General features: G+C 41.0%; 5 protein-coding genes across 5 annotated transcripts; 3 read left to right on the top strand and 2 right to left on the bottom strand.

Annotated features, from left to right (window-relative positions):
* Positions 1 to 123: 123 nt before the first annotated feature.
* Positions 124 to 554, bottom strand: LOC127565689 (uncharacterized). Its single transcript, XM_052005416.1, has one exon. It carries the CDS (start codon positions 428 to 430, stop codon positions 188 to 190), a length of 243 nt encoding a protein of 80 aa, XP_051861376.1. The 5' UTR covers positions 431 to 554; the 3' UTR covers positions 124 to 187.
* Positions 555 to 928: 374 nt separating this feature from the next.
* LOC117571314 (uncharacterized) lies at positions 929 to 2946 on the top strand. The gene has a single exon (XM_034253393.2). It carries the CDS (start codon positions 1030 to 1032, stop codon positions 2797 to 2799), a length of 1770 nt encoding a protein of 589 aa, XP_034109284.1. The 5' UTR covers positions 929 to 1029; the 3' UTR covers positions 2800 to 2946.
* Positions 2947 to 3019: 73 nt separating this feature from the next.
* On the top strand, positions 3020 to 7057 carry LOC117571312 (uncharacterized). Its single transcript, XM_034253386.2, has 5 exons — positions 3020 to 5219; positions 5300 to 5365; positions 5424 to 5501; positions 5564 to 5626; positions 5696 to 7057. The coding sequence occupies exons 1-5, from the start codon at positions 3108 to 3110 to the stop codon at positions 7055 to 7057; spliced, it is 3681 nt and encodes a 1226-aa protein (XP_034109277.1). The 5' UTR covers positions 3020 to 3107.
* Positions 7058 to 7115: 58 nt separating this feature from the next.
* On the top strand, positions 7116 to 9653 carry LOC117571313 (uncharacterized). Its single transcript, XM_034253392.2, has 2 exons — positions 7116 to 8403; positions 8459 to 9653. The coding sequence occupies exons 1-2, from the start codon at positions 7116 to 7118 to the stop codon at positions 9463 to 9465; spliced, it is 2295 nt and encodes a 764-aa protein (XP_034109283.1). The 3' UTR covers positions 9466 to 9653.
* A 5400-nt stretch (positions 9654 to 15053) lies between these two features.
* On the bottom strand, positions 15054 to 15682 carry LOC117566594 (uncharacterized). Its single transcript, XM_034246136.2, has 2 exons — positions 15533 to 15682; positions 15054 to 15461 (listed from the first exon to the last, which is right to left on the bottom strand). The coding sequence occupies exons 1-2, from the start codon at positions 15663 to 15665 to the stop codon at positions 15067 to 15069; spliced, it is 528 nt and encodes a 175-aa protein (XP_034102027.1). The 5' UTR covers positions 15666 to 15682; the 3' UTR covers positions 15054 to 15066.
* Positions 15683 to 21393: the final 5711 nt, after the last annotated feature.

The raw sequence follows: 21393 nt of genomic DNA, 5'->3' as shown, positions 1-21393 counted from the left end.
ACTGGCCATTCTATTGCTGTTCACAGTCAACAGTCTTTCAAGCCAGAAATTATTCTGCTAGCCAACTGTTAACAACTGCATCTGACGAGTTGGCAGCTCTCATGCAATAATAACAACCCTGTGTAGTGTAGTGCGAGCGCCAGCATTCTGTATTTTAAATATTTTTGCTTACATTTAACAGATTATTTTAATTACTACTAAACTTTTGTACACGACGTAATAATGATTTCCTTAATGACGGGGACAACATTCTGGAATTCCTCTCACTTTCAGGCTTGCGAACAGTATAATTATCTCTTGATTTTTCGTTTAGCAAAGTTTTGGGTACCAGGCGAGCCTGATGCCAATTCGGATTAACTCTTTCTACCCAATAACAACTGTTCATTTCAAAGTTAGCCAGCAATTTGGCCACGCAACCGATGTTTGTCATTTTCTTCGGATTTGTCTAATGAATATTTAGTTATGCAATAAATCTATAATATATTTTACTTTAGAATATTTAAAAAGAAGTAGAGAATTTTTTGAAGCTCAGCACAAAAATGTGAAAATGTGAATGAAATTGTTATTGATGTGCAGGTTCAACTAAAATTGAGGTTATAATGCGCGCCTACTCGATTTAAATTCAACTGCCAGTTGGAAAAAATCGGTAGTGAGCAGTTGCGAGAGCGCAATTTTCCAATTGGAGTTTGGAAGCTGCGCTGGAAACGAAAGTCGGACAATGAATGAAACGCTTCCAATTGAGCAATTGGAGCCGGTAATAGTAAAGAGGGGAGTGAATGCGTGGGTGGGTGAGATAGTGTTATGCGCGTGACGTCAGCAAAGCATGGAGTGAAAAAGGAAGGGAGTGTTTGTATGTATAATGAGGGCGAATTTTGCTGAAACTTCACCTTAACCTCAAAGCGAAGCCCTTTATTGAGCTTGAAATGTTTGCCACAATTGTTGTGTAATGATAATAGTAGCAAAATTTTAAATGTATACAGATAGAATATTTACAAAAAAAAGCAACAAATTTGAAGCACACAAGCGCAAATGGTGCGACGGAAGAGCATGGCACGTGGTCTGGCCAATCAATTGAGGTCGTGGGGCGCCACCTACCAGCAACAGCTGATGGCGCAGCCACAATACAGCGGCTGGCTGCCCTCCACCGCCGCCACCACACCCCCATATGCCAACAACTATCATTTGTTGCACTGGCAGCATCCAACGCCCACGTTACAAGCACGTTCAATGCTGCCGGCGATGAGCACTCTGTGCAACAAAATGGCCGGCTGCATGCCGCGTCTGGCGTCGCTGCCACAACCCGAGCTCAGCAGCCCCAAGCTGAGTCGCTTGCGTCAAAGTCTGTTAAGAGCGCACCCGGAAACGGTAGCACAACGTGCCTGCAACGCCTACGTGTTGCCAGCGGCGCAAAGCGAGCAGCGTTCGAATTGGTGTCGTAGCAGCGAGCAAGTGTCAGACAGGCTGCGTGCACGACAACAAGCTGATTACTTTCAGCAGCTGAGACTTTTCAAGCGGCAGCAGCGCCTGCAGCAGCAGCAACAATTACAACAGCAGTTGCAGCAGCGGCAAGTGCAACAGCTGCAGCAACATCAGCAGCAATTGCTGCAGCACCGTCTGCAACAGCAACAACAGCGCTGGCAGCAACCTGCCGCAGTTGCGCCAACCTCTGCTGCTCCACCGAAGAGCGACTTTCAGTACTTCAATTTTGGCAACTGCGCTGAGCTCTGCATCCCTTTTCGGAATTCGGAATCGGTGTCCTCACTATACTCGGCCACACATCCGTCAGCTCTGGGCGTATGCAAACCTCAAATAATCCCCAAGCAGAGTCCGCTGGAGCAATGCGAGAGTTTTAGCTATGTAAAGGCGGCCAAACAAATGGCAAAGACTTCAATGACGAACAAAGCGAGTGTCGAGCTGAAGAGTTCCCCGAAGGCATTGTCAACGAAAATAACACCGGCTGGTAAAGCTACAAGCTCTACAACTTTAATTAGCATGCCTCCAACTCCAGTGAACAGTCTATCAGAGACGATTTCCGGTAAGAAGTCAATATCGACCAGCTCGATGACGTTGCCTCACTCCGAGGGGCATCTAAGTCAGCTTGCTACCGATATCGACTTGAATTTGACGGCCATACGTCAGCTGCTGGAGACGAAGTTACCTCAGAAGGAAAAAGAGTTGGATAAATTGGCGAGCTTATTGCAGCAACGGGTTGGCATCAATTCCCAGCCAGGCGTGCATCTGCAAGGTGGCGAATCAAAGACATCGCCAAAACGGAGTCAAAAGAAATCAAGAGCACGACAATTGAATCTGAATCGATTGTTTAAGCAATCAAAGTCACCGAATCCCATGTGGGACACGCTGATGCAGCTGGCGGCGCATATGTGCGAGAACAAGGATGTTAGCTCGGAGCAGCCTCCCAAACAGTATTCCATCTATTTGATGGTCAACTCCGATGATGAGGATAACACCGAAGACGATGTTGAAGGAGCTCAACAAACAACTCCGCACTACAACAGCAGCAATAGTCGCATATTGCCTAGTCTGAACTATAAAATGCATCAGAATATCTCGATGCCTTGGACTCCGCAGCCATCAATCCGCAAGAAGAAGAAAAAGAAGCACGTTTTGTTGCGCTTGCGACGCGAACAGGAGCTGCAGTTGAGTGCAACTCGACCGCCACGACGACCGTTGCATTGGCCCAAACAGGACTTCTCCAAGCCAGTCAGCAAGTTGAAAAAATCTAAAAAGTTAAAGCTTTCAGCACAGTCATCGCGAAAGATCCCCTATCACTGGACTTAGTCTCGCTTTAAGAAATGGATTGTTTATGAAAATAGATTCTATATAAAGCTGTAGCTGACCATAGTTCAGTTTTATATATTATTTGTTTTCATTTGCGATTCATTTTCATACCAAAATTGTTAGCGTATTGTTTGTAAATTGTTTGGCAACTGCAGTAATAAACGAGTTTGGTAATATTTTTTTTAAGTAGTGTGCTTTGATCTTTTCGTAGTAAACTGTCAAAGTTCTTATTGCAGTTGTCATTGCAAAACATATTGTTTACACTTAGCATAAAACCGGATAATGTAAGCCAAGAACATCGGTTATCAATGGACTGTTCAAGGAGTAAGGTGAGTGGTAATGAAACCGAGCTCGAGTATGAGGTGGAGCATCGTGATCTGAGGGTTGAATCCGCATACGAGACAGGAAAGCCGACTGCAAGGCAGTATGATCGAGAGGTGCACGTACTCAACCGGGATAACAAAAACGATCCTTTAGGGAAGGCATTTGATGGCAGCCGTCCGCCAAACTCAAATGGGGATTTGGTAAAGAAGGTAAATCGGCAGCAACGACACCATCAGCAGCCAGAGCAGCGTCCTCAAAAGCTAACAGAGCATCGAAGGGAACAGCTACCGGAATATACGAATGAACATCTACCTCAACAGCGAAGCGAACCAATGGAATATCGAAGGGAACAATTACCACAAAATCGAAGGGAACAGCTACCGGAATATACGAATGAACATCTACCTCAACAGCGAAGCGAACCAATGGAATATCGAAGGGAACATCGAAAAGAACAAATTCCGGAGCGTGGTAGTGAACAGTTACCTCGACATCGAAGAGAGCAGCTCCATCAACATCGAGTGAAACAGCTATCAGATTATCCGAAGGAACAGCTATCTCAACAGCAAAGAGAACAGCTTTCGGAACTTCGAAAGAAACAAATACCGGAACAAGGAAGTGAACAGCTATTTCAACATCGAAGGGAACCGCTAGGGGAATATCCGATGGAACGTCTACCTCAACATCAAAAGGAACAGCTTTCACGATATCCTCGGGAGCAAACATCGCAATATAGGAGAGAACGGCTGTCAGGGCATCGAAATGAGCAATATTCGGAGCATCTAAAGGATAACCTTCCCCAAAATCGGATTGAATCGCTTCAAGAACATCGAAAGGAACACTTTTCTGAACATCTAAAGGTAGAACTACCGGAGAAATTGCGGCTGGAGTTACAGGAGCAGCGTAGACATACGGAAAAAGATAGAGATCAGTCGAGGCACCAATCGAGGCCCAAAGTGGATCCCAATACGGAGCTTCATCATAGAAATGATGCACTCGGGGAACTGCTCCGCAATTCAGTAGTCGTCCATAGTGACTACGTGAAGGATAACCTAAATCGTTTAGCTGCTCCCACTCTACTAAGGCCAATATCCGGACACCGGCAAGCGTCTGGTCGCGGAGGTTGCAGTGGCTGTGACTCTAAGAAATACGCACAACATCCGGACCGTTATGAACCCACTTGTTGCGATGCACGCGATACGTCCAACTCAAATCATATGTGCAACGAATGTTACGATAATCCGCGACCTCCTAAGCCACGTCGCAACAGAAGTCGAAACGCAAACTATAATAACCAAGATAATTTTAGAACGCAATGCGATTGCGACGATGAACCACAGACTAGGTCACGTCCGGAGCCCCGTGCATACGATGTTTACTGTGAGGAATGTGCACAAGCGCCTCAGCCAAGATCACAGAGCGACTATCGCGGTAGATCCTACAGTTGTGAGCCTCAGCCAAAGCCCCATCGAACTAAGCCTCGCAAAAGTCAATCAGTATGCCCTTGTGATAGCAAATCAAGCAATAAAGGTTATGCTCCCTCCAATCGTAACTCACATTACATGGAGGTTTCGGAATTTCGAAATATTGTCTGTCGCAATCCCTTGGTGGTCAAGTCCAGAGGTTGCATAAATCCATGCGAAGAGGAAAACCCCAAACCTAAGACGTACGTACCTTGTCCTAATTATAACGACGTGCCACAGCCGGTTAACAATGATTGTTGCACCTCGGGTCGATCACGGCAGAAAGTAAGAACCAAAGCAGTAATAGAGCGACCAACACGCCAATATGATTGTGATCCTTGCAATAGTAATCCTCCGACAGATTATATGGAATTCGAGAGAGATCAGTGCAACCAATACCCTGCAAGAGGAAATTGCTCCAATGAGAGACTATGTTGTCCGCGCAAGCCCCCCCCACGAAGCGAAAAACTAAAGCCAAAATGCGCGAGTGCTCCAGCTTCCAGGAAATGTCCTCCTCCATGCATCAAGACACCACAGCAAAGATCCGTCAAAGTCAATCGCACTTGCTACGTGCCACCCAGCTGCTTTGCGCCACGCTTCGCGAATACATCACGTAAATGTTCCGGCTCGGATGTAAGTTATTGTGCAGAAATTCCCGTTTTACCGACTCTCTTATAAACGCCACTTTTACTCACTTCTAAACTCACTTCCAGATACATTTCACGGATAAATGTGTTTCAACTTTAACACAAGGCAATCGCCGCAAGATTCGGATTAAGGTAAGCATATTTTTGATAATCTTCCATAAGGCATTGATCTTATGAATTACATTTTTAGAGTCCAGACACTCTGGGAGCCGTTCCGCAGATGAGAAGAACAAAATCTAATTTGAAAGAACGATTGTCTGGTTGTGGTGTAAGCATATAATAAAAACAATCATCATCATCATCAATCTATAAAATCATTCAACCTAATAGCTAACTTATCCCCGAATTCATGACGTATTCTCGAGCAAAATGTTCTTAGGAACCGGTTTTAATGTGAGTATACACTATAAATACACTATCTATCTGATTTAAATTGATAAATATAACGAAATCAAAACACAGATGGTACCTATGCCAACGCTTTCCAAACTCAAAATGAACCGACGCGTGCCGAAGCTTAAGCCGTGTTCAATAACTCCCTTCCGTTGTCGTGGTGGAAAGCTGTCGCACACAACCACACCGGTTCCAAAAACCCGTGCCAGTAGTATCAATACTATGTCGACAGCTAGAACTACGCCACAAAGAGGCACAGGGGGTGGCAGACGTGATCTGACTCCATCGACTCGAGGTACACCAACACTGGCTCGACGAGATCTGCCCAAACGCTATCAAGTAACGCCAACTATAATAGCAATTCGCCCCATACCGGTGACCGAAGAGCGTGGACGTCCAGCTGCACGCCCTGCTTCAATATTACACCATCCTACGCCAGAAGCACAGACCAAGCCAAACACCACGGCAGCTGCAAGTCAAGGCAAAGCAACCACGACTAAAGGAGCACCGGCCAGAGGTTCGGTGAGAGTTTCGACAGTACTTCAACCTGCGCCTCGCATCAAAAAATCAGTAGTCATCCAAGAGAACAATGATCGCGAAAGATCGTCATTTGCCAACGAAAATCGAGAAGCACTAAGACCTTCCCAACAGCAATCAGTAAAGAATTCTGTGAACCGCGTAGAAACCGAATCCGGTAGGACGACAACTCCTAGTCAACGACAACGCGATGGCACTTATGCTATGACTAAACATGCTGCTCAAAATCAATTCCACGATCAGGGATCTGTCAGATTTAATGAGGCAGCTAGAACTACAGTGCAAGAGACAGATAAACCTGTAGCTCAAGAGGCAGAGAGGCTAACATCTCAAAAGGCCACCAAGCCTTCAACTCAGCAGCTAAGTAGATCTTTAATTGAACATGCATCCAAATCCCCAGTTCCAACCACATCTCGTGGTCAAGCAGACCCCCGTTCAATTACGCCTCAACGAGTCCACGAAGTGAGGTCTCCAACGACAGCTCAGACCCACGATCGCGAAGGATCCTTAAATATCACTCCCGAAGCTGACGAGAAGCCGCAGCATTCACGACCAATTAAGGATGAGGATGCAATGCAGGATCCAAATTATCGTTACTATCGAGGCAGTTTTCTGACCATACGCCCAAACATACCAAATGAGGAACCCATTCGACAAAGTCGAAAACGCGGTTCTCTGATCATGATTACACAGAATGGAATGCAGAAATCATTAGCCAAGGGTTCCAGCTACATAGCCCCTCAATGGCAGTGTTTGGGTAAGAAGGGTGGATCCCATGCGACAAATAGTTTTGTGGATGCGACCAAGGAGGGGCCACAACGGAATCAGTTTAGTTGGCGTAAATTCGTGCCTCATTGGCTGGTCAATGACAAACATCGGAAAACCGATGTTTAGTCGAATCAATCTGTCACAATGAAAATGACAATGAGTGTAAAATCTACAATTTTGAAATATGTCACGTTTGGGAATTCGAAAAATTATAAGCCACTATCTGAACTCCAATGATCGCCACATAATGCTCAACAGTCCCAGCTTGCAGTTCGCCAATGCCAAGCAACTGAGGAAGCAGGAGAATAGATCCTTAGACGGAACACCGCGATCTTCGGTCATTGCCCAAGTGCCGGCCACTCAGAAAGTCAAGACACCCACTGCATCAAAGCAGCTGCAGCCAGGTGTATTGAAGCAGTTTGTGCTAGGGCAACGTCAAATGAGCAACACGAATTATTTTGCTGATGTCAGGCAGAATTTCAATGGATCGCATGCCAAGTTGCGTTTGAGTTTAAAAGCCGCCAAAGAAATGGGAGCAACAGATGTTAGAGCAACCAGGGAAGCTGGTGGAACTGGAGCAACAACACCGGCGAAAGCAACAGCAAACACCAGTCAGTTAACCAATCCAGAGCTGCTGCAATATTTGAGCGGCTGTTGCAAGCTCTGTGCGGTCTGTGGTCAGCAACGCGTCTCAGTCACCACTGGCAACAATGGAATTTGCGCCGCCTGCAATGCCCGAATTCAAGGCGCTCTGGCGGCATTCAAGCAGCAACAGTCCGCGCCAACAATCAGGCTAAAGGGAGCTTGCGATCGCTGCCCACCTCCTTGCACTTGCGGCATGAGAGCACCACCGGAAGGATTCCCAGGCGCAGCAGAAAAGCCGCTCTACAATGATGGTGGGCAGGAGCATGACACATCTGCGGCTCCAGCTGCTGCTCAACCTCATCCCTTCAACATTATTGTGCTCCAGGATTGCAACAATCACAATCTGATAGATCAATTGACCGCTGCCTTAACAGTGAGCTGTCAACAGCAAAATCCTGTCGTGCAACATCCACATCCTTACAACTCAATTTGGCAACAACCTTCTCCCCCTTACGCTGATCCACAGTATAGCAATTATGCCCCTGATCCACAAAACACCTATAGCAACAACCCGTCTTACAACCACTCACCAAATGGACCCTTCATGTATGTTGCGAACAACAGCATCGGTGGGTCACCTCAACTCAACCATAGTCCACCCAATGGCAATATTTCGAATGGTTTGCCCCCGCAGCATTGTCAGTGCGATCCCGGCAGTACAAATGGCCAACCTCAGCATTGCTTTTGCGGTGCAAGTAGCAATGGAGGCGAACAGAGCTTTGTTTACTGTCCCAACATTAATGGTCAACACGATGAACATAATAGAAATTTATCTACCGAGTCCTCCACTGCATCGGCAAAAACTGCAGGAGGTGAGCAACTTAATAGTAAGTATCAATTTTTAGTTTAAATTTATTGATTAACACAGCGCACAATTAACAGACGGAGGACACCCGACCTGCACTTGTAAATGTGAAGCTTGTCGAATAGGCTACGAGGAGAGAATGAAGCTGCCACAATTAGTAGCCCAGGCTCTGGAAATTTTCGTAAGGAATCACAAAATTGAGGAGAATGATAAAAAGCCATTGGACACAAAAGCATCGATTACATCCATTAACGGGGACAACGGCAAGAAACCATTTGAAAATAACGAAAAGTCCAAGGGAAAGCATAAGGGCAAATTCGGTGATAAGAAAAACATGAATGCTAAGCCCAAAGAAAAGTTTGCAGACAATTCGAAAAACAGAAGTGGAGAAAAGTCAAAGGACAGGACCGTGGACAAATCAAAAGCTTTTGGCAAGACAAACGACAGATCGGCGGTAAAGGAAACATTTGTTGATAAGTCAAAGCAAAAGTTTACTAAGCAGTCAGCGGAAAAGTCTGGTAACCCACCCAAAGCTGGCAAAGGCAAGTCAAAGAAAAATAAGGGCAAGCAAAATGAGCACAAAACCGAATCGCTCTTCTATCTGCCACAATCGAACAACTGCTGTGGCAAACCCTATTGCCTACCCTGTTGTCTGCCCGCTGGTTCAGGTTCATGCTGCCAGCGCCGATGCAATGGCGGCAACGTTGCTGTTGGTGCTGACGGTGATCATCCGAATCGTGTCAATTGTGCCAGAAACTGTGGACGTTGCATCAGCTGTCCCAATTGTCCGGGCTACTCCAGACCCGCACCGGCGAGAGATATTATTCATCCCGTGGCACATTTTCGACCTGGTCAATTGCAGTATCCGGCTAGCTTTATGCTGCAGCGTAATGGCGACTTTGTGCGGCGCAGTCTGGTGCGTACAGCTGCGGGTGTAACGGTGCATGAGGTGCAAAGAGCCGAGGAAGAGGATGAGGATCAGGAGTATGGGGAAGAGGATGAGGTGGAAGAGCCAAAACAGCAGCCCAAGCAGCCCCATCAGCTCAGATTCCAGTGTCCGAACAACTATCCGTTCTGGCGTTGATCAGAATACAAATTGTGCATTATATGGCCGACATATACACATATATGCGGCATCGCTATAATATGCGATCAGATAATGCAGAATTTTTTGATCAGGTGCCTAGTGGTTTATAGAGTTTCTAGTCAAAATTTCCGTACAAACAATACACAGCATCGAAAATAAACCGGTAAAGTAGATTTTCAAAAAAGAAAAAGATTATTCGAAAGGATTTAAATTTTTTTTGCAGTTTGCGACTACTTCCGTTTCCGCTCGTCGACTTCCGTTGACCCAGATTAACTTTGCAGCGGCACGAATCAAACGAGCTGAGCAAAACAATTAACGCCACAGGGTCTGCTTCCTATTTATCCCTCTGACCAACCAAGAACCAGGCGCAAAGTCACTAATCACCGGCAATATTTGAGCTCGTACCCCAGGTAGTGGGTTTTCCCTCTCTTCTTGTGAGGACGTGATCACACAATGGGGCGCGACGTCAGCTTCCTGCACTGTATTTCACACTGTTGTGGACGCAGTGCGTAGGATGAGCATTTAATTGCCTTTGCTTTGCCACATGTCCTGCTGCGAGCGGAAAATGTTAATTGCGACTGCAACACACGGCGCGGTTTTCCTTACTCACTCGCCAGCCAGTCAGCCTGCCAGGACATCCTTTTCCTTCTCTTTGTTGTTTGCTGCCAACATCGATGCTCATTACAATCATCTCTGTCCCTCTCTCGCTCACACGCAGTCTTCTCTCTTTCTCTGTGTGTGTTATTTGATTCTCTGTTTGTGTACAAACTACGCGCCTTCGATGCGTTTCCGCTCATCATTCGTAAAATTCTGCTGTGCAGCAACAGATGATGTGACCCCGACCCCCGATTCCCGACCATAGCACGACCTGCTGTCCTCATGTCCTCATGTCCTGGGCTTAAGCGCATGTGCTGTAAACAATACAGGATGCATTTATGCAGGATGTGCAATTGTTCGTCTTTGCATCGTTTGGCTCGGATTTTTAGCAAATGTTGGCAAAACGTGATGCTTCTTGTTTGGATCGATTGTAAATCCATCAATAGCTGCCGTTGAAAGGAAATCCATTCTAACGGTATCTGCGAACGTCTATATAAAAGTGAAATGCTAGTATCTATTCAGACAGTCTTGATAAATCTTAGATTTGTAGATAGTTATGGCAGCTGAAGTTAGAAATAGAATATTGAGAACTGATCTTTTGAGTTTTACTGATCTAAGATATATTTTGAAGATTAAATAATTTAAATCGAATTAAATTTATAACTTCATTACGAAGTATTAAGTTTTATAAAAACTTTATAAATAAACTTAATTTCAAATTTACTTTATAACTTCATTATGAAACTTGTGATTTAATCTTTTATAATTGAAACATATTCAAGCATTAAATTTACAAGTTTATTACATGTTGAAACCTGAATTCCATTCTAGCACAACTGAAGCATTTCATTTTCATATTAATGAATGCATTCAATCTAATTTAATAAAATCATTTTTGGATATTTCGCTGTAGTGTAATGCGCAGATTTTTTAAAGCATTTCTTTTATACAGACTTAATAGATAATTTTGTAGTTTCTATAATTAAAATCACTTCCTTAACTAGATTTAAGCTAAGGCTGTATAACTAGAAGCTTAATTGGATAATTAAGCAATAATTCTGAATTAAAGTTTTAAATTTATTATGAATGAATGCATTTAAACTTATTTTTTTTCTTTAAGTATAAACCACATTATTTTTAAACCTATACAAATTATGTAGAATTTTCTAGTTTCTAAAATGAAACCAACTTCTTTAACAAGTTCTACCTAAAGCTATGTAACTAGAGGCTTCATTGAATAATTGAGCAACAAATGAAGCGATTATCTAGATCAGCATATATTCACAATAGCTACGGGTATTTATCTGCTTAAGCAAGAGTGATTCCACCTGCCCACATTGAAAAATATGTGTGTCTGCATTCATGAAATATCTTGTGACAGAGACTTCCGCAAGTTAAGATCGCATAATTTTGTAACTTGATAAACTTATGAGATGTAATCTTTACATGGGGACTACCTTTACCTCAATTGCTATACAATGGGAGCTTCAGTTATTTCATTTCAGATCTCTACAGCAGCAGAAATGTTGAGCTTTACTTTTGTTGTTGTCGTTGTCTTTATGATTGTTCTTTGGGCATGTTGTGGGTTTTACTTGGGAAACAAACCATTTACGTGACACATTTCCGACTCGTTGTCATCTTCATTGTTGTTGTTGCTGCTGCTTCTGTTGTTGTCTTTGCTGTAGTTTGCCGTTAATCAGATTCACGGCGCATTTCCACACTGCATTCTTTATTTTACGTTCTTTCATTGTTATCATTTGAAAATGCCTTAATCCGAATTTATGAAATGAAAGCGGAAGTCTGTGCGGCTTGTTTCCCATTCTGTCTACCACGACTCTTGCTTACTATCTCTCTCTCTCTATTACACTTGATTGCTGTCTCTTTTCGTTTCATTTTGGTTTTTGGTTTCGGTTTGTGTGGCATTTAAAAGTCTTTTAGAATCTGTTGTTGCCTTTTTTACGAGCGCGTTTTTTTTTACGGTTAGCTCGTTTCATTGTCGACCGATTGATTTACACATTTACGTTTTGACACAGTACTCTCGGAGGGGGCGGAGGGTGGAAGGTGGGGAAGAAGCGGCGTCTGAACTCCACTGGCAATTGGTGTTAATGATCATTTTTATTGAGGCAACAAGGCTGAAGCGTCAGCTGCCAACCAGAATTTTCGGAGTAAAAGTTGCTAGATTTGAAAAAATTTGCTAAAAATTATTAAAAAATAAATGTTCTAAGCATTACAAAATGCTTAAAATAGCGTCCAATTCTTCTGATTCATTAATAACCTTATATTTTTTATTTCCGGTAATTTTTAGTAAGTACTAATAAGGAAGTACAGAATTATGGCAATATATTTCAAGTCTATGTAGTCCATACTTGTTTATATACATATGTATATAAAGTTAATAAAATTAATTTATGTTATTTCTATTAAAATTATTTAAATTCCAAACTAGCCTTATAAATGTTGTTTGTATACTTTTGGCATCTTTATTTAATTTCAAAAAACAATAATAAAAAAACACTTGACACAGTGAACAATTAAAAGTTAACCCATTCCCTTCTCTCATTTTATGGTCAAGGGATTACAACTACAAAAGGTAAGTTGATTTCTATTCTGAAGGGTTGATGAGTCAAACTGTAGATCAAAAGGCAAGTGAAACGTGAACTGCTGGTAAACAGCCTTCAAGAATTTATCAGATTTTTCAATAATTGTAAAAATTACTTTTCATTTTAAAATAAAGTTGCAATAATGAGAAAAATTACTTTAAAAAAAGTTACAATTAATCTTTACATCTGTGCAAACACCATTTATTTAAAAAAAAAAACAATATAAATAGTTTCTAAGTTCATAAAAAAAAAACAATATAAATAGTTTCTAAGTTCATAGTACTTTATGACAATCAGATAACTTTAGGATCTGATTTTAGAAATGTTTTAATAATTGAAAAAATCGTTTTAACCAAACATAATATAATATCAGATAATTCCAGATTCGGACCAGATACATACATATGTAATTGTCGACCGTTTCTCGTTGTCTGCAAATAAGTGTCTCTCTCTGACTCTTTACGAAAAGACTCAGAGAGCAACCGATTTATGGGTTCTTGAATGAAATCGCTTGCGTATGTAACATATTGGTATACATTCACACGCATAGGCAAGCAAATCGTGAAGCGTTCGTTTTGCAGACGAAATATGTACATTAATAATTGCAACAACAACGTAAGTAAATGTGAAGACCGTTTGCGTTGAGTTTTTCGATCAATCGGTCTTTTGCTGACTCTATTTGTGCGAGCGTTTCTCGCTCCGCTCTTTACGCACTGCTCATTGAAGGAGCGAAATACAAAGAGATCAACGAAAAGCGCTCAACAGAAAACAGAAAAGAAGACAGCCAAAGACTCTTGCTCAGAGCGAGAGCGAGAGAGTATGAACTTTTTCGGTTGTGCTCGCAACGAGAGCACAAGAAGAAAAACGGTCGACAGTTATTTGCGAGCTATGCTTCGGACACATTAATTACCCTCAAGAATTTTTGTTGATTTTAATGTTTAAATAATTTTAAATAACTTTTAAACTAGGCTCAAAAGCTGCAAAGAAGAGATCTGATTATATCCCCAGTACAAAATTGTCATCTTTCGAAACTAAGAACTCAATCTGATTTTTAAAATATCAAAATGGTTGTTAATTACATAGTTTAATTTATTTGTAGTCTTTATTTTTAACTATATTTTATTATGATATTTTTTTTTAATCTTTCCATTTTTAATAAGCATCAAAACACTTTAAATAAGAGCTTTTTTTTTGTATAATCATATTTTATTATTGATTCAATCTTTCCATTTTTAATAAGCATCCATAGTAAATACATATCTTCAAACTAACGTAAAACTGGAGAGTTTCAATAAAATGTAAATGTACATTACACATACAATTAATACGAAGTAAATACATAAGAATCTTTGTATTGTCCAGTGTTCAATAAAACTCACACCACTGTACAGTCGTAAGCATGCCCATTGCGCATTTATTGGGTTATTATTTGGGTAAGTTTGCATAGAAAATGTAGTTTGAAAATTATGCAACATTTTTTCATATATTTAGCTTGTAATTCACAAGTGGTTTTAGTAGGTCTTTCCTTTGATCCCCGTATCTGATGGCAGAAGTTGGAGCTGGAGTCGACTTGTACGACCTGCTCCAACGCTATCTGTTGTTGATTCAACAAGATTTGCTATGGCTCCTGTTCCGCTTGTTGCAGTTGCATTGGCGGCTGCTGCATCGTCTGCACCAAAGCTTCGCTCGCGGAAGCAAGCTTTTTCAAGTGCCGTCATTTCCTTCATTTTGGGCGCTAGGCTAACATCAAAATTGTAGTCTGTATCGCCCATATCCCCATCCTTAGCACCATCTTCGTGGTCTTCTTTATAATGCCAACAATTGGCAAGAAAGCCCCATGGCTTCGGCAATTGTTGTTAAGGACGTTTGCCGTTTTTGGATGCGTCGATAGCTGGAGCGCAAATTGCCCTTTTAAGTTATTTTTTTTTGTTTTTATCAACATAAAGCGAGTCTTTTTATAATAATTGTTCCACAATTAACTTCTGGTTTTATGTAACATATTTCATAAGACTTCTACCACATAAGTTGTCTTCTTAGATTGACAGTGACAGTGATAACTCAAGACAAATGGAAAGTTTTACGTTTTTCCGAGATATATTTTGTATGTGTTTCTGTTTCGATCATGATAATGCTCTGCTACGTATAAATAGCAACACTATCAACGTATACTACGGAGACTTTTGTTTACTCTGTCGACTCATACAGCGAGTGTGTGTAGAGATTTGAGTATCGCGACCTTTTGATCAGCAAAAAAACTGTTTTTAACGGGAAGAATGGAGAAAAAAGCTAAAAAATTATAACAAAATCCAATAAAAATTGAAAAAGTATCAATAAAACGAAAAAATCTCAGCAAGAATAACCATTTATTATTATTACTATTACTATTACTATTATTACAATTTTACATATTAGAGCTGGAGACGGGGTTTGTTTCCTGCTCCCTTTTCGCTTGTTGCGATTGTGGCATGGGCGGCTGTTGCAGGTTTCGCAACCATGCTTCGCTAACCATCATGCAAAAGTTCGCATTTTGCACGCTGCCCAATTTCTTCATTTTTGGCACAAAGCTCATCATAAAATCGGCGTCAGCGTCGCGCTCATGCTCCTGTGCCTGCTCCTGCTGCTCCTGCTCCGGCTCTAAATTCTCCTCAAAGTCTGGGACCTCATCTGCCCGATGCCCGCCCAGGAAGCTCATGGCCTCGGCATACTGCCACTGTGTTCGCGAAGAGCTATTGGCACGGCTCTGCCACCTGCGACAGCTGCTTCGCAGGCTTTGCCATTTCCTGCGACACAGTTCCACTGTGCAAAAGAAAGAAAACGAAAGAGTTGCAGTTGATTTGATTGTTTATATTTTATTGGGGATTACTTACCATTGGCTTCCATTGCCTCGGCCACGCCGAGCCATTGATTCCTGAGCTCCTCTCGTTTGGCATGCCCCGGATGGCTTGCATCCCAGAGAGCGGGACGCTGCTTGACGTGGTTGATTAATGAGTTGACATCCATTTCACTGCGCCTTTATCAGAAAACTGAAAACGCAAACGAAACGACAAAAACACCAACAATGCACTCTGTCCAAACCGGAGAATAAGAACTTAACAACTTAACTTAGCGTCATACACTCTCTCTATGTGAAGCTCTCTCTCCACAAAGATGGCGAAAATAATAAACGTGGGCAGTGTTGTTGTTCTTTTTTTTATCTATGCTTACTTGGAAAGGATAGTGTGAATATGTAATGTGTTTGGCGACGCGCTGCACATGTAAAGAGAAACTTTAAATTTGTTTGACAATATGAATACCCTCCAACTAAATTCTTTACATAGTATTAGTCTCAGTGACTTTTTTTTGTCAGTGTATTTTCGCTTCGTTTGTCTAACTTTTTATTTTGCTATTTCGCTATTATTTCTCTGTTTGTTTTCATTCTTGGTTTTCGTTCTCGCTCTCGCTGTGTTGTTGTTGTTGCCCTTTGCTGTCGATCAATGACGTTGGCGCTGCCAATTTTTTTTATGCAAATAAAAGTTGCTAGATTTAAGAAGAAATTATTAAGAAAAAAACAATTGCACAATAATTGCTAAATATAATATATATAAAATATATATATTAAAATAAACGGGATTTCGTATCTTATTTTGTTAACACCTAATACACAATGCTTAGAATAGCGTCCAATTCTTCTGATTCATTAATATCCGTGTACTCTTCATTTCCGGTAATTTTTAGTAATTACTAATAGGGAAATACAGAATTATGGCAACATTTTTCAAGTCTATGTAGTCCATACCTGTTTATATACAAATAATAAAAAACACAAATCTAGTAACTAAAATCTAAACTGGCAGCACTGCTCCCAACACGTCAGACGATGCCAGATTCCGATTTACGGTGAACTAACAAATTACTCCAACTAGACTTGGCAACTCTGGATACTCCCCAACTTCTCCCAACTCCCCCTATACATATTTTTTTGGTATTTCAAGGAACGCTGAAAACTTTTATGACACATCTGTTTATTGATTTATAGTTCGGGAAAGTGCTAATAAAAAAATAGGGCTAGGATTATATGCAGAGAGCGAGCTCATAAAATTCACTTTTTCTGTATATTTTCGTATTGTTTTTAATGACTGTCTGACAGCTTAGCCGAGGGAAGCCTGCAACATGCAGCATGCAACATACACGACTATTCCCCTTGGCCATAAATCGTTTAGTCTAGATTGTGCACAGTCTATATATAAAGAATATATCCTATGTATATACAGTCTCCCTATCTGGCACTTATGATAATATTTGATTAGCTGCGTATGCTTCCCCTTACCATTTTCTAATGCCTCGCGCTATATTTAGAACTAGAAATATTTGCGGCACATGCCCCCATCGTCAGCCGGCATTTGGAACCAATTGCCATCGCGATCGTTTTTGGATTTTCCTTCATCAATTCGGAAATTCGTTTGCAAGGAGAAGAAAATGTGTCAAGCGATCATTTCCTTTTGCGGCTCTTGAATTATGCGTGACACATCGTAATTGAAGGTAAGCAGGCTAATCAAAAACCTCCAAATGTAAGAAAAATAACTACGAAAATGATTAAAGAACTCTGAATACTGATTGATCAAGTAGATATCCTGTAATATGTCATGTATGTCATACACGTCACGTATGTCATACACGTCATGTATCTCATACACGTCGTACATGTCATACACGTCATACATGTCATACACGTCATACATGTTATACACGTTATACATGTCTTACACATGGCTAACATGGCTAGAAATGACCTAGGCCAGAAACTTAAATAGCAACCCTCGTATTAAGTAATTGTTAATTGTAAATATCCAACCAATCCACACAAGCCTTTTTTTGAGCAATTGTCAAATTGTGCGGGATCCATCGAGAACAAACCTTTTTTACGATCAGGTGTTTATGCAATATCGAATGTATTCTGGTGGAAGGAATGTCCAAGGATGCCTCTATCTCACGATATGTGCACATGCCGATTTTGCATTATCAGTTCACGCACGGCATCAATGTTTTCTGGCGCAATCGCTGTTTTTGGACGACCTTCAGGACCTTTGTCTTCGAGCGAGCATCGGCCACGATAAAATTCATTAAACCAGTTTTTCATAAGGCTATACGATGGCGCTTCATCGCCATACAAAGATTTAAGTTCATCGATACACTTTTGTCGTGATAATCATCGTCAAAAGTTGTGAAAAATGATTGATACCTGTAGGTATCTTTTTAATTGTAAATAATTATCAACGCAATTGAGGTAAGGTCGAGTGTGCTCGACTATGAGATACCCGCTACCAATTTTGAATAAAAGCAAAATATTGCGGTATTTTTCAAAATATACTAAAATAAAAAATGTCGATGTTATTAAATAAATACTTTAGTATGAGCAAAAACACTCACTTACAAGGGTTGTTTTGGCTGACAATCTGTGAAGTACCACATCAATATACCAAATATTCATTTTAGTACATTTTTGGTATTTTTGTGGTATACTATTTTAGTATATTTTGGAAAAATACCGCAATATTTTGCTTTTATTTAAAATGGGTAACGGGTATCTCACAGTCGAGCACACCTGGCGGTAGCTTTCTTACTTGTTTTCAATTTGCGGGGGCAGAAGTGGGCGTGGCAAAAATTTGAAACAAACTTGATCTGTGCGTAAATATAATCAAAATTGAGCTCTATCTCTTATAGTCTCCGAGAACCAGTGTTTCATACGGACAGACTGACATGGCTAGATCGTCTCGGTTGTTGACACTGATCAAGAATATATATACTTTATAGGGTCGGAGATGCCTCCTTCTACCTGTTACATACATTTCCTGCCGGCACAAACTTATAATTCCCTTCTACCCTATGGGTAGAGGGTATAAATAGGGGCTAGGATTATATCCAGAGAGCGAGCTAATAAAATTAACTTTTTCTGTATATTTTCGTATTGTTTTTAATAACTGTCTGACGACTAAGCAGAGGGAAGCCTGCAACATGCAGTATTGAACATACACGACTATTCCCCTTGGCCATAAATCGTTTAGTCTAGATTGTGCCTGCACAGACTATGTATAAAAATATATCCTATGGATTATATATACAGTCTCCCTATCTGGCACTTATGATAACATTTGATTAGCTGCGTATGCTTCACATGGTCTTCCCCTAACCATTTTCTAATGCCTCGCGCTATATTTAGAACTGGAAATATTTGCGGCACACACCCCCAACGTCAGCCGGCACTTCGAACCAGCTGACATCGCGATCGTTTTTGGATTTTCCTTCATTGATTCGGAAATTCGTTTGCAGGGAGAAGAAAACGTGACAAGCGATCATTTCCTTTTGCGGCTCTTGAATTATGCGTGGACACAGTGTTACCTCTGCCTGACACATCGTAATTGAAGGTAAACAGGCTAAGCAAATAACTCCAAATGTAAGAAAAATAACTACGAAAATGATTAAAGAACTCTGAATACTGATTGAACAGGTAGATATCCTGTAATATGAGTTCAATTATTCAACGACAAACAATAAACAACCTAATCAAATATATGAAAATATGCAGATATGTGTTGAGCTGTGGCAAGTAATTGAGTAGGCAAATTACTGTAAAGTTCGGAGACCATAAGATAATTAAAATTATAGAATATGAAATTAAAAATTTTGTTAGTTTCAGATAAGTTTATTAAAATATTATAGTCAATATAAAAAAATATATATATTTCAGAAACTAAAATAAAAACGTTGTATATAAAATACTTTAGAAATAAAACTTAAAACAAAATACGCAAGTTTATTTATTAGACTATTTATAAAATGCTCTTATAATATAAACTAAAAATGTATAAAAAAAATTAAAATTTTAAAGAAGATACTCATACTTATATGAGTATGAATCTTAATTCATATGAGACTGAAAACACATGATAAAATGAAAGTATCGCAAATCTAATTACTGCCTGATCAAGATTTAACTCGCTAAGCATAAAGTAGCATTACAGCTGCGTATGCAGCCTTCATGATTTTAAAAGTACAGGGTATGCTTATGTATGTGGAATAAAGCAAATGTTAAATTATTAACGCACAAACCACACAAGAGTCACGTACGAATGCGACAAGGAGTAAGGGGCAGCAGAATTAGACATTGAATGTTGTCTGCCAATTGAGCCGAGCCTAAGCAAACATCCTTTTACTTTTTGGCCAATGCTTCAGCAGAGCTCACTGGCTTCCTGTCGATGCTTATCATGTGTGAGGAATTTACATTTATTGTGCATTCTTTTATGCCAAACAATGCATGCCAGACTGTGCAGCTGCTGGGCTGACGAGCTGTGCACAGGATGGATTAACAGTAACTACTTTTGTGACGGTGGCAGGATGTGTGTTTCAGCACTATGTTTAAGAACTATGCTGGTCATGCCTCGACTGCCTCGGCATTAACCCAAGCGAACAACACAGCGTTATCAATTAGGCGGCCAATTAAAGCACTTAATTTATTTGGCCAATGATCGATGCGTCTGATAAAGAGGCCATTAGATGAGCTGCAGAGAGACGCAGACACTCCCAGTCTCTTCTACTTTTTCCTCTCTCGCTTCAGCGTAATGCGAGCAGACATCAAAAGAGGACAGGCGACAGGACGAAGCAGACAGCAGACGGCAGACAGTTAGAGATACTCGCTCGAGATACAGATACAGATACAGAGACAAAGGTGCAACGTTAAGTGAAAAACCAATAGCAATTATTGCGTGGTCTTCTCCCTTAGATAAGTTTTCCCCTGAATTTGTCTACCGCCCCGTAGACAACAGCAGCAGCTGCTGCAATTTGAACTCTTGTGTCGAACAGGACGCACGTCCTGCGGCTGCTGCTGCATAAGCGTGCCTCGAATTGCAAGTCTTTGAGCTCTTCCATCGAACTGCAATGCAATGCGTACGTAACTCGAGTCACTCCACTTCACGCTTGTCTATAAATCGACGAAAGGATTCAGGCACTTTAGAAGCAGACATATGGCCGAACAACAACAACAACCACACATGCTGCAGGATCAGCCACCGAATCTATAAAAATGATCCTGCTGCCCTTTTGCTGTCACTTTGAAGAGGAAGTCTACGCACATTGCTAGACACATTTCAAACGCGAAGCCAACAAAATGTTAATTCGAATTCAGCATTCAAATGCCAAGTATTGCTTTCAGCAGCTCAATCTTAGGCCAAAAGGAAAAAGGATTTCCTGTAATTACACTCGCGTCTAGCCAAAGGCGTAATTAGTCACCGCCACACACACTCGCAGCTGAGCACGTGATTGCCCCCGAAAAATGGTTGACAATGTGCCCAATGAATGCTTTATTAATATGTACAAAAGATATTTCAACGAAAATTGACTGCGACTTGATTAATTGACAAAGCGAGGAAGCAAGAAAACCCGCTAAAATTTTTAATAGAGTCGTATGGGGTTGTCATGAAGAAACCCCAACCAATAAATCCAATATGTCACTATTTAGTAATCACATTTTTGAAGACAGTATCTTTAGAGCTATTTACATGGTGCGTAACATCTTTAGTAAGCTGCTCAACCTGCAATTGTATTGCAGCAAATCCGATTGGGTTTTAAGATGCATTCAAACAATGCTAAGTCGGAAAGATTAACGAAGTCTTCTTTTCTTCCTATTGCTACCATACAAAAAAGATCTAAAAATGCGCTTATGGCTGTTGGAGTAAGGAGCAGCTGTTTACTCCTA

This window comes from Drosophila albomicans, chromosome 3 (assembly GCF_009650485.2).
Source record: "Drosophila albomicans strain 15112-1751.03 chromosome 3, ASM965048v2, whole genome shotgun sequence".
NCBI lineage: Eukaryota > Metazoa > Arthropoda > Insecta > Diptera > Drosophilidae > Drosophila > Drosophila albomicans.
The sequence above is the reverse complement of the archived record's forward strand: the minus strand, read 5'-3'. Positions and strand labels throughout refer to the sequence as shown.